The sequence below is a fragment of the Neophocaena asiaeorientalis genome, unplaced genomic scaffold (assembly GCF_003031525.2).
Source record: "Neophocaena asiaeorientalis asiaeorientalis breed wild unplaced genomic scaffold, Neophocaena_asiaeorientalis_V1.1 scaffold409, whole genome shotgun sequence".
Lineage (NCBI taxonomy): Eukaryota > Metazoa > Chordata > Mammalia > Artiodactyla > Phocoenidae > Neophocaena > Neophocaena asiaeorientalis.
The window spans coordinates 2,141,259-2,155,796 of NW_020175208.1; the positions used below are offsets into that span (position 1 = coordinate 2,141,259).

The following is a 14,538-nucleotide window of genomic DNA, read 5'->3' on the forward strand; positions in this document are numbered from 1 at the left end:
GGTATCTGAGGAAAGAGTGTTCCTGGCAGTGGGAATAGGAAGTGCAAAGGCCCTGAGGCAGGAGCAAGCCTGGCATGTTCAAGGGACAGTAAGGAGACTCGCGTGGCTGGAGTGGAATGAGTGAGAGGGAGGGTGGAGGTGAGGAGGTCAGGTCAGTAGCAGTAGCCAGACCATGAGAGCCTGGGGGCCCATATGAAAACTTTAAATTTTATGCTGAGTGAGATGCGAGCCATTGGAAGGTTTGGGGCAGTGAAGCGACATAAGCCGGCTTAAATTTTTAAAGTATCCCTCTGGGTGCTGGGTTGAGAATAGACTGCAGGGGGTAAAGGGTAGAGGTTAGGAGGCCACTGCAACAATGCAAGTGAGAGATGATGGTGGCCTGGAGCAGGGTGGTGGCGGTGGAGGTGGTGAGAAGTGATTGGATTTAGGGTCTATTTTGAACAGAAAGCCAACAGGATTTGCTAATGGATTGGATCTCGGGTGTGAGAAAAAAAATGACAAGGAAGACTACAACGATTTTGGCTGAGGTGACTGGGAAGATGAAGTTGTAATCATGTGAGGTTCGCGATGCCAGTTAGATGTCTCAGTGCAGACATGGAGAAGGTAGTGGGAATGACGCGTCTGCAGTACGGGAGGAGGGTCAGGGCTGGCGTTGTCTACATGTGGACCGTATTGAATGAGCCAGGATGAGGTCACCTGGGAAGTGGGGGTAGAGAGAAAAGAGAGAGTGCCACTCTAACACATGGAGCCCTAGGCCGCTCCTAGAAGTCAAGGACAGGAGGGGGACCCAGAGAATAGGAGGAAGACCTGCGTCCGTCCTGGAAGCCAAGTGGAGAAAGTGTTTCGAGGAGGAGAGAGTGGATAGTGGTGGCAAAGCTGTGACCCCAAGTGTGGGAGGATCAGAACTGACTGTTCTCCGGGTCTTGGTGACCTTGACAAGAGCTGCTTTGGTGGAGCAATAGAGGCAAAAGCCTGACTGGAGACCGTCCAAGAGAAAATGAGAGAGGAAGTGGAGACAGTGCTTTCAATGAGTTTTATTTAAGGGAAGGAGAGAGAATATGGCCGTGGCTATTTGTTTAAGGTAGAAGAAATGGCAGCATATATGGGAGGGGTGGGGGGCATGGAAAAGATCCAGTAGCAGAAGGCAGAATTGAGGGTGAAGGAGGGAGAGGTGCCGGGGTGACCGCCACGAGTGGGACCTGCCTCTGCCTTTGCTGGGAGCCAGGAGAAGGTAGAATGAATGGGCCCCGAAGCAGAGCGGGCAGTGGTGGGGGCTCCCGGGAATTCTCTTCACCTCTCCCAGTAAGGCAGGAAGCAAGGTCATCCGCTGAGATGAGGATGGGCTAGAGGAGGTCATGGGAAATCTGCCGAGAGAGGAGAAAGTCTGAAATGGGTTTCTAGTAGAGTTAGTAGACCCTGGGACTGGGAGGTCAACACCTTCCCTAAATCACACAACCCGCAAGGGCATCAGAGTGGAACCTATTGGCAGCAGGGAACCTTCTGTGTTCCTGAGTCAGGCGCAATGTCCCTTAGAGGTGAGACAAGGATATAGAGGAGACTTCTCCCTAAGAGGTAGACACTGTTATTATCATTTTTTCGATGAGGAAACTGAGGCACAGGGCTGTTAGGAACTTGTCGTGGTCACAACCTGTAAATGGTATAGCCAGGATTTAAACCCAGACACGTCAGATGCCAGAGCCTGTGCCCTTACCTACTAAACTAACCAGGCATTCTCTGGCCTCATACTACCAACCCAGGAAGACTGCTGGGGAGACTGAGGCTCAGAGAGGCTCACTGATTTCCCAAGGTCGCACAGCAATCAGTGCTCTTTCCACCTATCTGGATTCATTCTTTTGATCTACAAACACTGAAAGTCCTTCGAGGCACTTTCAGAATCAGGGGAGACAGATGGGACAACAGACCCTGATAGTCCGGTGGGACCAGGACCATGATGAGGGACTTACATGGGGTCATGGGAGCCCAGAGGGACAACAGGAGGCTCTGGATGGGGCGAGGGAGGAGCCAGGGGAACACTGAGTAGATGATGTTTGAACTGAGCACTGAAAACTGAGGGCTTTCCCACTCAGGAAAGGGGGGGGCCTGGAGGTGCCTCGGACAATCCCCGGCATTGGGAACTGTGTAGGCAAAGGCGGTGGGGAGGGCAGGGGCGTGAATGATCCCAGGATGTTCACGATTGGCCTTCAGGTACAGATGGAGAAGGACTGAGGACAATCACTGAGGGTGTGAATGCTGAACAGGGATGGGGCTCCCCTCCCGGTGACTGAAGACCTCATTGGATGGATGCATCATGACCAATTGCACAAAAGTGAAGGGACATCTCCTAGAACCCTTAAATCTGGCTCTGTGCCCTCATTGACAAAGGGGGCAGTAGTTGGGCGAAGGGCCCACTTTCCAGCCGACTGGGTGGGGCTCTTGGCTCTCCTCCTGGGGTTGTGGGTCTCTGTGTGCTCCCAGCCTTGGAGAGACCTGCACACTGGGACCCAGCAGGGTGAGGGCCACACATGGGTGAAGCAGCATAACTGAAGGAGGCAAGAAGCCCCTCCAAGGGTCCTGTCCCCTCCCCTGACCCAGGGAAGCCCCTCAGGCAGATGGTCTCAGGAGCTCTATTTATCACAGCTGCCACAGCTCAGAGAGGCAACCCAGGCACCTCAGCCTGACAGTCAAGGCCCTATGAGATCTGGGCCCAGCCATTCTCTCATTCTCCCCTCTGTATCACAGTCAGCCACACTGAACCATCTTCAGGTTTTACATGAGCCATATTCCCTCTCCTCCACACTTTTGCACATGCTATTCCCTTTGCCAAGAACACTCGACACAAACCTTAATCTTTGATGACTAACTGCTACTCTCCTTCACATCTTAGTTTATAAACACCTCCTCTGGGAAGCCTTCCTGGATTTCTCCAGGTAGCCCTGGGCTTTCCTGGTCTCACTGTTTTGTTAATGTCTGCATGACTGTCTCTCTTACTAGACCGTGAGCTCTGAGGGGTCAGGGGCTGAGTCTGATTCATCACTATGCATCCCCAGCAGCCAGCACAGTAAATGTTTGTGGATGAATGAATAAAGAAATGAACGAGTCCTGCTCTCAGTTCTGTTACTATTGGGTTGGCCAAAAAGTTCGTTCAGGTTTGTCCTTTACATATGGAAAACTCCGAATGAACTTTTTGGCCAACCCAATAGAATAGGGCCTGGCATTAAGTATGTGCTCAATAATTATTTGTTGAATGAAGGAACTTGCTGCACATCCTCGGACAAGTCACTTCCTCCCTCTGAACCTCAGTTTCCTCCTCTGTATTATAAGGGTGCTAGTGTTCCCTCCTTGACTGCCTCACAAGTGAACAAGTGGATGTGGGAATTTGCTGATTGCCCCAGGGCAGGGTTTCTCAGCCTCAGCGCTATTGACATTTGGGGCTGGATAATTCCTTGTCTTGGGGGCTGTCCCGTGCATGGTAGGACGTTTAACAGCATCCCTGGTCTCTACCCAACTAGATGCCGCACACACCCCCTCCAGCTGTGACAACCAAATTCGTCTCCAGACATTGCCCAATGTCCCCTATGGGGCAAATCAGCCCCAGTTAAGAACCGCTGCCCCAGGGAAAGCTGCCTGTAGGAGAGGGGCTGAGGGAGCAGTAGGGTGTGCCCTGAACATCCTGCCAAGGACAGCGGCCCCTGGGGGTTCGGAGAACAGTGACCTGGTTAGCTGGGCCCCTTCCTTTGTCTGTAGGACCTGTGAAGTCACTCTGGTTCCTCTACCAAAACCAAGGTTCTTTTTGTCCAGTTGGAAGGGGCAGGTGCCCCCAGGGACCTAGCCCTGGATTCTAGCAGCTTCCTGCCTGCCCCTCTTCCAGTTCAGCCTTCCTATTGGGTCACCTGAGAACTCCATAGAACACCTGTCACTCCCGTGATCTGGAACCTCCACTCTCCACCACCACCCACACCCCTGCCCCACCTCTCAGCTGACATTGGAAACTCTCCTCCAACTGCCTGGCCTGATTGTCCCAGCTCCCAGGCACAAACTTCCTCCCCACCCAGGCCAGGTGGCCATTGTCCAGAGGACACCAGACACTACTTCCTTTGCTTCGGCCACCTCCCTCTCCTGGGCTGCTCTCTCCTCCTCCTGCTTATCTGAATCCAATCATTTTGGGTTCCAGCACGTTCACTGCCTAGCTGTGCGACGCAGGGCAGACGTCTGCCTTCTCTGAGCCTGTTTCCTCACCTGTAAAACAGGGATGCGGAAGGTGTGATTTGTCTCCCAGGGTAGGTAGGAGAATTAAATAAGATGATTTATCTGTGATAATAATCCTGGAACTTAGTAAATGCTTGAGACCCGTTTCTTATGATTATCGTGAATCGTCAGATGGTTCCTCAGTCTTGCTGAACAGGCTTTCTAGGGCCACATAAAGGAAAGGACATGGTGTGAAAGATATTAGCTCAAGTTCCAGCTCTGCTTCCACCCAAAGTGGCAACTTGAGCAAGCCACTTAACTCAGAGAAGTCTCCCTGGAGCCTCAGTTTCCTCTTCTGGAAAATGGGTATAGTAATTTGTGCTCCTGGAGCTGCTGTACTGGTCCCATGAGGGCCTGAGAAGGCAGGAGGACTGAGGGGCCAGACTTCTTAAAGGCCTGGCCAGAGGAAAGAGCTGATTGTCCTTGAGAACAAAGAGGCACAAGCCACTCGCTGCCAAGTGATGGTGCTGGACTTTGGGGTTTCTCTGCCGCTTGGGCCACCGCAGTATGTGGCTGATGGTGGCCAGGAGACAGTTCCTGGGCCCCCCCGCAGTCCACGCTCCTTGCCTTTTGACCTGGAGGTCTCAGAGAGGCTTAAATGGATGGAGAACACACCTGGAGACCAGATGGACTGCCTCAGTGCCTGCTTTCTGTTTTTATAAAAGTGTCCCAGGACCTAGAAAAGAGCTCTGACCTGTAAAATTGTGAACCCCAGGGGACGGGATTTGTTTTGCGTCTGTCTGACGAGTCTGTCACCTCTCCTGAGAATAAAGGGTGGGTGGAGGGATTGCCAGTCCCCGCACAGGGACTGACTTCTCAGAGGGGGAAAAGGTATTGCCATGTCCCCAGCTGGGTACCTCTCTGGCCTAAAGGCTGTTACTCCTGTCAGCCCTAGCCCCTGGGAGGACTTGAGAGAGGCCCGAAGACAGGAACTCTGTTTATGAGGAGGGGGACCTCAGCCCACCCTTTGAGGTGTAAAAGCCTCCTAAGCATCAAGCCACACCCTTTGCCTCAGAAGAATGCCAGGCCCTGCCCCTAGCCTCACCCTATGGGCTGTTGGGCCCTGCCCCCTGTGGATCAGGTCCCGCCCCTCCAGCCCTGCCTCTATTGCCAGAACTGACCAATGAACGGCACACACCGCCCCTAAGCACACCCAATGAGTGGCAGGTCCTATTTCCGGTAAGTCCTTTGGGCTTCAAGCCTGTGGGTCCACGCCAAGGAGTTAGCCTTCAGTGCAGTGAGGATTTCCTCCGTCCTACAGGCCCAAACTCAGAACTACTGAAAGCCCACTTGCCTGCCTCCTAGGGTGTCCTCCCCACTCATCAGTGGCACTGGAAGGGCCCACGTTGCCCTAGTTAGGCTTAAGAGTATGGGGCTGAGCCCCCCTGCCTGCGTGCTAGTCTCCCCACTGGTCCTTCTAACCTCGGTTTCTGCCTGTCGCTGGTCTCCTCAAATCATCCTGGGCACCTGAGACATAAGACCCAGTTTCCCGTGAGGCACTCAACCACAGCTGCCCACACCTTGGCAATGTGCCCGCTCTGTCCCTCTTGCCCCTCTGCCATAGACACCTGAGTATGACCCACATTCCACAGCCAGTAGGAGTGGCCCCATGTGTGTCTGATTAGATGATTCTTCTCTCCCGAGCTCCCCCTCACACATACTTCCTACATCCCTTCCACCTCCTACCTCTGGATCCCACTGTGGGAACACCCACATTCCACATGGCAGGAGCCTTCTGGCCCGACAGGCTGCGCTGTGACCAGATGACAGGGCGAAACGTTCATACACTGACTCAGTGTATGAACTCCTTCTCACGGCTCCCCTCTTCTATGTCCCTGGATAGAAAATTGTGTTTCCATTGACCCCTCTAGTCACAGGGCTAATTGTTTCCATACAGCCCTCTGACTTCTAAGAACAGGAAAGAAGAGTGTAGAACTCAAGACTAAATTTATTCCTGACAGAGCTCATGGAAGGAGCTTGCTGCAAGTCAATGGCCAGTTTTGTCAGTGGACTGTGAACAGGAGCACAGTTCAGGGACGGGCTGTCACCCCCTGTGGAGATGATTGCCATCGCTGAGGCATTTTACTTCCCTGTGTATATGCAGCCAGCAGAGGTGGCTCCAGCAGGAGGTGATGATGCCCCTGCCACGTACAGTCATGCCTCCGCTCCGCCAGATAAGGAAAGCACCAGAGAGCCAGCTGGAGGAGTCCTGTCTTTGCTCCAAGGAACTAGTGACAGGATTCCTTCTCCTTTTCTCCCCTCTGCCTTACTCTGCCCTGGAAATGCTCATCCAGGCTAATGAGAGCCAATTCTAGGTTCCTCCTTCTGGCTGAGCATCAGCTCCCTCAGGGAGGCAAGAGTAAACAGAGTCCTTGACAAGAGTTCATGAGACTTTGAGAGCCAGACCTGCTAAGCCAGTGTGGCCGGCCCAGAACCGGGTGCCCCAGCCTGTGCTGCCTGCCCAGAGACCAACACAAGCGGGGTCAGTTTAATTCGGTGAGCCTTTCTGGAAACATTCCGCGCGCCAGGCTGTGTGCTGGGCACTGGGCCCACCAGGGAGGGCCTGGTAGGAGAGTACACAGTCCTTGCCCTCCTGGTGTACATGGGGGTAAGATATTGGCACAGAAGACTACCCCACGTATCAGGAGAGGGGCACAAACAAAGTTAAGGAATTTCAGAGTAAGGAGTGAGCATACCTGCTGGGCAACCAGGAAGGCTTCCCTGAGGATGGGCCCTGGAACTGAGCCTCATGGGGTGTGATTACAACAAGCAGAGATGAGGCGGTGGAGGGAACAGTCTGGGCGAAGGCTTTGGGCCTGAGTGGGGTGGCGGGTTTTGAGTGAGAGGTAGGCAGGAAGAGAGGGCTGGGGCTGGATTACGCATGGTCTTGATTAGACCTGGCTCTGCCAGTGTTTGCCTGGTGACCTGAGACTAGTCACATCTCCTCTCTGGGTCTCAGTTTCCCCATCTGTCAAATGGGAGAGCTGGCCTAGAATCAGTGGTTTTCAACTTTTTCAGACTCATCATCTACTTTTCATAACAAATAATTTGTAATGTCTCAAAGATAGTATGACCTTTTCACAATTTCAAGTATATATATACACATATATATATGTATATGTGTATATATACTCTATGATATAAAGGAAAAATAGAAGGAAATTATTTATAATAAAATATTGCATATGTCAATATGTAGATGCTCACACACAACCACCCTAGAAAACATAATGAACGAGTCAGGTGCTCACACCATAGCTAAAATATCATTCTGCCTCAAATGCAGTCTTAAATAGGTAGGTTTTATTGGTCAACGGTGTTCTTCTTCGAGAAGTATTTTCCAAAAAAGTGAACAATTCTCAGTGACATTCCAGACAAAACAAATTCCGTCTTCCCCCAGTTTATATGGTAATTGCATTGCGAAACATTAAGTATATATTAAAACTGTACAAACATTATTTCATGTTTATATGTAAAATGGAGTTAAGCTGTAGCTTCAGGTCATTGTGAAGATTTTTCATCCACGTGAATATCTGGTGGAGCGTCTGAACCTCATCGGTGGGGGCATGGGACCGCCCTGTGCATTTCATACAGGGCATTTAGCATCCCTGGATCCCACCTACTGAGACAACCCAAACACCCCAACAAATTTCCAAAGCACCCCTTAGGGTGATTATCCAACCCCCGAATAATCTTTAAGCTCCCTCCCAGCTCTGAAATGACCCAATTCTGGACCGCATTCAGATTTATTCAACAAATTTTGTGGAGTGCCCACTGTGTGCCTTGCCCCAGGACACCATCAGTGAACAAGCAGCCATAGCTCCTGTCCCCTGCAGCCAGGTTAAAATCTGAAAGGACCTTAGCTGTCACCCTTCCGTTTTACAGAGGAGGAAGCTGAGGCCCAGGGAGGGCAGGCTTGTATTCAGCATCACACAGCCTCCTGGGGGCCAACCAGAACCTGTCCTCAGGGAGGAACCATAGAGTGGGTCCACCGCCTTCTCTCCACTCATCTTCTCTTCCTCCTCCATCCCCGGCAGTGCCAGCCGCCCTGACCCTGGACCCGGGCACCGCCCACCAGCGCCTCATCCTGTCCGACGACTGCACCATCGTGGCCTACGGCAACCTGCACCCACAGCCGCTGCAGGACTCACCGAAGCGCTTCGACGTGGAGGTGTCGGTGCTGGGCTCTGAGGCCTTCAGTGGCGGCGTCCACTACTGGGAGGTGGTGGTGGCGGAGAAGACCCAGTGGGTGATCGGGCTGGCGCACGAAGCCGCGAGCCGTAAGGGCAGCATCCAGATCCAGCCTAGCCGCGGCTTCTACTGCATCGTCATGCACGACGGCAACCAGTACAGCGCCTGCACCGAGCCCTGGACGCGGCTCAATGTCCGCGACAAGCTCGACAAGGTGGGAGTCTTCCTGGACTACGACCAAGGCCTGCTCATCTTCTATAACGCCGATGACATGTCCTGGCTGTACACCTTCCGCGAGAAGTTCCCCGGCAAGCTCTGCTCCTACTTCAGCCCCGGGCAGAGCCACGCCAATGGCAAGAACGTGCAGCCGCTGCGGATCAACACGGTCCGCATCTAGTGCTGCGGAGGGAGACCGCAGACCTGAGCATGGCCGCCAGCGAGAGCCCTGCCCCGGAGAGCGGAGGCCGGGACTCCAGCCCAGCCGGGCCAACCTGATATCTCAGGCCTGTTGTTTACCCTCATTTCCCTGTAAAATGGAGGTTGTGCTCCACGATTCCGAAGCTCTTCCAGCATTGATGTTCTGTAGCTCTGACCTTACTGGGGATGCAGCTTTGGTCCAAGCCGTGTGACACGGCTTCTCCTCAGGGCAGCCCCTGCCCAGCCCTCATGCCCCTCCTCTCAGGGGCAGAGGACTGCGTCCCTATGTCTCCCTCCTGCCCACATGCCCTAAGCTCAGGATGTGTCAGTGGTTGCCAGCAGTTGGCTGCCTGAAAGAGACACAGAACCCTCTTATGCTTCCAGGCCTAAGACTTGCCCCTGATCAAGCTAGTGAAGGGCCGTTTTATCCTCAATCCCAGCCCACAGTGGACACAGGCGGTAGCTAGTCCCGGGGTTGCCTGAGAACCACCTTCTCCTTCCATCCCTGTACCAAGAGCTTCACGATTTTCCCACTTATCTGTGGGTAGAAATGATGCTGTGGCCTGTGGAAGCCACAGGCACAGGCTGTGTGAGCCCAAGGCACTCACGTCAGAACTTACCAGCCAGGGAAGACTGTCAGTAGTTAAGCCCACATGTTACAGTCACTGTGCCACCACCTTCCTGCCCACAGGTCTTAAGGCCAGATAATGTCACACCCGGACGTAGGACAATCACCACTGGATGGTGGAGGTCCCCGGCAGCTCCAAACAAGGGTCCAGCCAGGCCTCTGTGATCAGGCTAGGGTGTAGCGAGGCTGTGGGGAGCAGTATTTTAGTCAGGCCCTGAGCACTGGGGTGGGTGTCAGCTGGGCCCCCCTCATCAATCTTGGCATCTGTCTCAGTTGGGATCCTGTTGCAGAAAACAAGAGCTGTTTTAGCTCTAGACAAGGATTTATTACCAGGTCCCTAGTGGCTTTGTAAAATCATTGGAAGGGCTGGAGGAGCAGACTCTGCTGAATTTCCAGGAACAGCTCCCAGCCGCCAAATTCATCATGTCTGTTGAGACCAGGAACACTGCTCCCATCTGCAGGAAGCCCCTGCATCAAGAAGCTGCTGGCTGCAGAACTGCGCTGACTCTGCTACTGTCCGCGCCAGTCAGTGGATGTCCTGAGGGCTGCCTCCCCCCGTTCAATTCAATTTCCAGATCCAAATGTCTACGAGGGGGGGCTTCCCTGGTGGTGCAGTGGTTGGGAGTCCGCCTGCCGATGCAGGGGATGCGGGTTCGTGCCCCGGTCCGGGAAGATCCCCACATGCCACAGAGCGGCTGGGCCTGTGAGCCATGGCCGCTGAGCCTGCGCGTCTGGAGCCTGTGCTCCGCAACGGGAGAGGCCACAACAGTGAGAGGCCCGCGTACTGCAAAAAAACAAAAAACAAATGTCTACGAGGGATTCTGTGTGGGGAAACTTAAGTCAGATCCAGAACCTGGGCTGCAAGGGAGTCTGGGAAATGTACTTTTCTTCTTTCCAGCCTCATCCGTACAAAAAGGCACAATAGAAGAAAGTTAGAATGGATGTTGAACAAGCCCACCTTCAGTTTTTGCCATTGGAATCCACCTCTAGGCCTTGGCTTTGAAGCAGCAGAGCCTCTAGTTGTCCTGCTCCGTGGCTTTGTCCTTGTCCAGGACAGGAGCCCCAGGAGCGGGCCTGCAGGACCAAGCTGAAATGTCTCCCAGGCCTTAGCTTTTCTTTCTAGTCCTGGGGCCTAGATTCTGAACTTGGTGTCTCTGACCACCGCCATCTCAAAGGAGCCAGACTAGCTGAACTTGGGGGGGCTCCCACCTCACAACTGCTGCCCACTGGGGCCTCCCTTGGGTGGGAGGAATCCTCAGTCTCACTCACCCCAACCATTCAGCTACCAGAATCTGGGCCACCCCCAGCAGTATTTTTATTTTAAATGTTGCCCATTTTGTGAGTTATGATGAATTTATATTAAATTAAAGTTACAGGCTGTGAGCTGTCAGTTCCATTCATTTTGACACACACAGAGGCCCATCTATCCTGGCCCAGGCAGCATACATACATCAGCATGGCTAAACCACAAAGCAACCCTACCAGGTAGATAGTATTATGCCCATTTTACAGAGGGGGAAAAATGAGGTTCATAGAGAGGACATGACTTGCCTACAGTCCCATGTCCCACACCTGGTAAGTGAGCTTAGAACTGAGTGAGCCCAAGGCACTCACGTCAGAACTTACCAGCCGGGGAAGACTGTCAGTCTTTGCCTGGAGGAGGGCATGATGGTAGCCTTGGGAGCAGACAGAGGGGAGATTATGAGACAGTGGCAAGAGCCTAGTCACTGGAACCCCACAGACCTAGGCTTAAATCCAGGCTCCGTCACTGGATGCCTTTAGAGAAATGACTTAACCTCTCTGGACCTCAGTTTTCTCACATGGAAAATGGGGATAATCACACCAATCTCACATAATTTTTGCTCAGCGGCTCTGTCCTCTGGAGGAGAAGCTGCAAAGTGCAGTGCATTTAGGGAGGACCTGCCTCTCACACCAGCTGCCACCCAGAATCAGTGCCTGGAACTGTGTGGGTTTTCTGAACCTCTGGGCTGGTTCTGCCCCTAAGCAGTCTATCTTCTTCCTTGTGCCTTGTGAGGGGTGTGGGACCACCTAGGCCAGGAAGGTCCCCAGGTCTGCTGGGTTGAAGGAGGTCCATCCCACCTCTGACTCATGGGGAAGCAGCCTGGCCAGGAGACAGGGCCCTGCATGTGGACACAAAGGCTGTTCACACTGTAAGTAGAAAGGCCACTGGGACCCCCTGCAGTTGTGCACTGCAGCAGCCTTGGAAACAGGACTCCCGGGCCTAGTCTTTGTTCTGTGCTGACTCATTTTGTACCGTGAGGGTCCTTTCCACAGTCTCCTCACCTGCAGAATGAGGGAGGTTATACTGGATGCTCTCTGAGGTGGACCTTCACCTATACAAGGAGGCGGGGAAGGGAAGAGAGGGAACAACCCCAGTCATGATTTGTTTGCAGTTCTAAGAAGAGGGACATGAACAAGGAGGAGGAGGGGCCATTGGCAAGGGCAGAGGGAGAGGTCTCTGACTGGCTGATGGAGAACACCCCAGTTTACAGAGAAGTAGTAGGAGTTGATACTGGAACTAGAGTATCTCCACCCCCCAGCTCCATGCTCTCAGATCCCTGTGACTCCCCCAAAGCCACACCCCTCTGTTTCTGCTCAGTGGATCTGTCCTCTGGAGGAGAAGCACCCCATCCATGCTCCTTCCTTCGCCTTCCCCCACTCAGTCTCAGCACCAGGTCCAAGAAAGGCTGGTCGCTGCCCAGTCTTCACTCCCAGTTTCCAAGTGTCTGGGAGTAACTGTAGGGACCTAATCTGAACACACAACTGGGAACTCTGGGAAATCAGGGTACCTCTAAGAGGTATCTTCAAGTGTCCAGAGAAATCCTGGATGAAAGAATCTGGGATTATCAGGCTAATACCAGGAACCCCACATTGAACAGGTAAGCAAAGAGGGGAGGTAAAAGCAGCACAGCCTTGGAGAGGAAGGAGGGATCAGGAAAGATCTTCCCCAGGGCAGGAAAGAATTGATAGAATGACAGAAACCCCCATTTGCATCCCTGTTTATGGTCAGCAAGCAAAGCGCTGGTACTTTTTGCACCTTCTCTAACGTCAAGACAAGCCCATGAGGTTGGTATCATTATCTCAGTGTTTGAGCTGGGAAACACTACTTGCTGGGGAACCCTCAGCCAGTACTCAGCAGAGCTGGAAATCAGACCCAGGCCTGTCCAAAGCTGAAGCCCAGTTCTTCACTTACCTCCCTGGAAATGCCTTTCAACTTCGAGGACCGCTTCAGTGACAGGCAGCAGCCACCAGAACTGTGAACCCCGTGGGATTCAAGATGGGAGCTTAACCCAGGCTGCACACCATTGAATTGTGCAATTGTACCAGGCTCTGCTACCTTAACAAGCCCATATGGGAGCAGAGCTAGTGTTTATTATTTCTATTAAGATTACTTCAACTATTTAATGTAAAGAACTTTTGAAAGATTGGCCTTACTTCCGTTGTCCTTTTTTCATAATAGAAGCCTGTCAAGAATGGTATGCCTGTTGGTGCTAGACTTCCAATATTCAGCAAAGATTTAGTAAAAGGCAGAGCTTTAAATGGGCCTCCTATTTTTTGAAGATCTTGCTCATCATTTTAATTATGAATAATGGAGGCAGAGCCTAAGACTAATATAGCTTTAAAGATTGCTCATGGGGGCTTCCCTGGTGGCACAGTGGTTGAGAGTCCGCCTACCGATGCAGGGGATGTGGGTTCGTGCCCCGGTCCGGGAAGATCCCACATGCCGCGGAGCGGCTGGGCCCATGAGCCATGGCTGCTGGGCCTGCGCGTCCGGAGCCTGTGCTCCGCGACGGGAGAGGCCACAACAGTGAGAGGCCCGCGTGCCACAAAAAAAACAAAAGATTGCTTATGTACAGACATTTAAAACTGTTAGGTATAGTCGATTCATGCCAATAGTTAAGATTATTAAACCTAGTTGTCATGAGGTTGAGAAACCAACTATTTTTTCATTGATGTATAATTGACATAAGACATTATATTACTTTCAGGTGTACAACATAATGGTTCAAAGTTTGTATATATTGCAAAATGATCACCATAATAAATGTAGTTAACATTCGTTGCCATAAAAAAAAAAAAAAGAATTACACAATTGTGAGTCAAGTCTCGTCTGCAGGCTCCGCCTCATGTACTTCCCAGGTCAGAGGTGAACTCATGAAGGCACTATGTGACCCTGAGCGGGTCCCTCTCCCTTCCTCGACCTCTGTTTCTCCATCTCTATTAGAGAGGGGCTAGGGATCTAGTTAACTGATTGCCAAGGTACTAGCTCTAATGATCCAGGATTCTCTAAGTCTAATGTTGGCCCCAGGGCTTGGCCTGCTCAGCACCTAACAAGGCCATTAGCTCTGGGTCTTTCTCTCTGGGGTGGCAGCAGGCAGCAGGAACAAGAAATAGAGATAAGGTCTCTTTTTTGTGTGTTTTTTTCTTTTTTTTTAAAGTGCAAAGAAAGGATGAATAGTTGGACCTGGAGTCTCTCCTTTGTTCGTCTCAGCTACTGGTGTGCAGGAGTTAAACTACAACAGGCTCCTATAGAAACAGTGAAGTTAAACAGTCTCCCGTTAGCTCAGCTTTGAAAGGGAGGGGGAGAGGGCCCAACGTGGGGTGGGGGAAAAGAGAGAGAGAAGGAGAAGAAGATGGAGAGAGGAAATAAGGTCTCTTGACAGCAGTCTCAGCTCAGGGGCTCTAGGGATGGGCCTTCCCTCCTGCCAGAGAGGACATCCTGGGAGGCTGACTGCTCACACCTGGGCAGAATTCCTGGCTTCTTCCCCTCCTGCCTGACTCTTGCCCTGTTCGCTATCCTCAAATGTTCCACCAGAATGTCCATCGCAAAGGACCATGTCACAGGCTTAAATGCAGGTAGCCAGGAGTGGTGAGGTCGGGGGAGGGGTGGTGTGCTGGCCAAGGTGCTGAATTGTCATTGACCACCAGGGCATGATGAGCTCTCCTTACTCTGGGACACCTACAATTCTAGCCAGTGTCTCTGGGGAACAAGGGGTGATGGGAAGCAGAGCAGAAATCAGAAGTAGAGGGAGTGA

General features: G+C 52.4%; 1 protein-coding gene across 3 annotated transcripts in view; it reads left to right on the forward strand.

Moving 5' to 3' along the window:
• TRIM62 (tripartite motif containing 62) overlaps positions 1 to 11,845 on the forward strand; it is a 33,056-nt gene extending 21,211 nt beyond the window's left edge. For all 3 annotated transcript variants that reach the window (XM_024765296.1, XM_024765297.1, XM_024765298.1), the window contains exon 6: positions 8,283 to 11,845. In XM_024765296.1, coding sequence (XP_024621064.1) covers positions 8,283 to 8,833 — 551 coding nt within the window. In that variant the 3' untranslated portion in view covers positions 8,834 to 11,845. The remainder of the gene's footprint in view (positions 1 to 8,282) is intronic.
• The last annotated feature ends 2,693 nt before the right edge of the window (positions 11,846 to 14,538 follow it).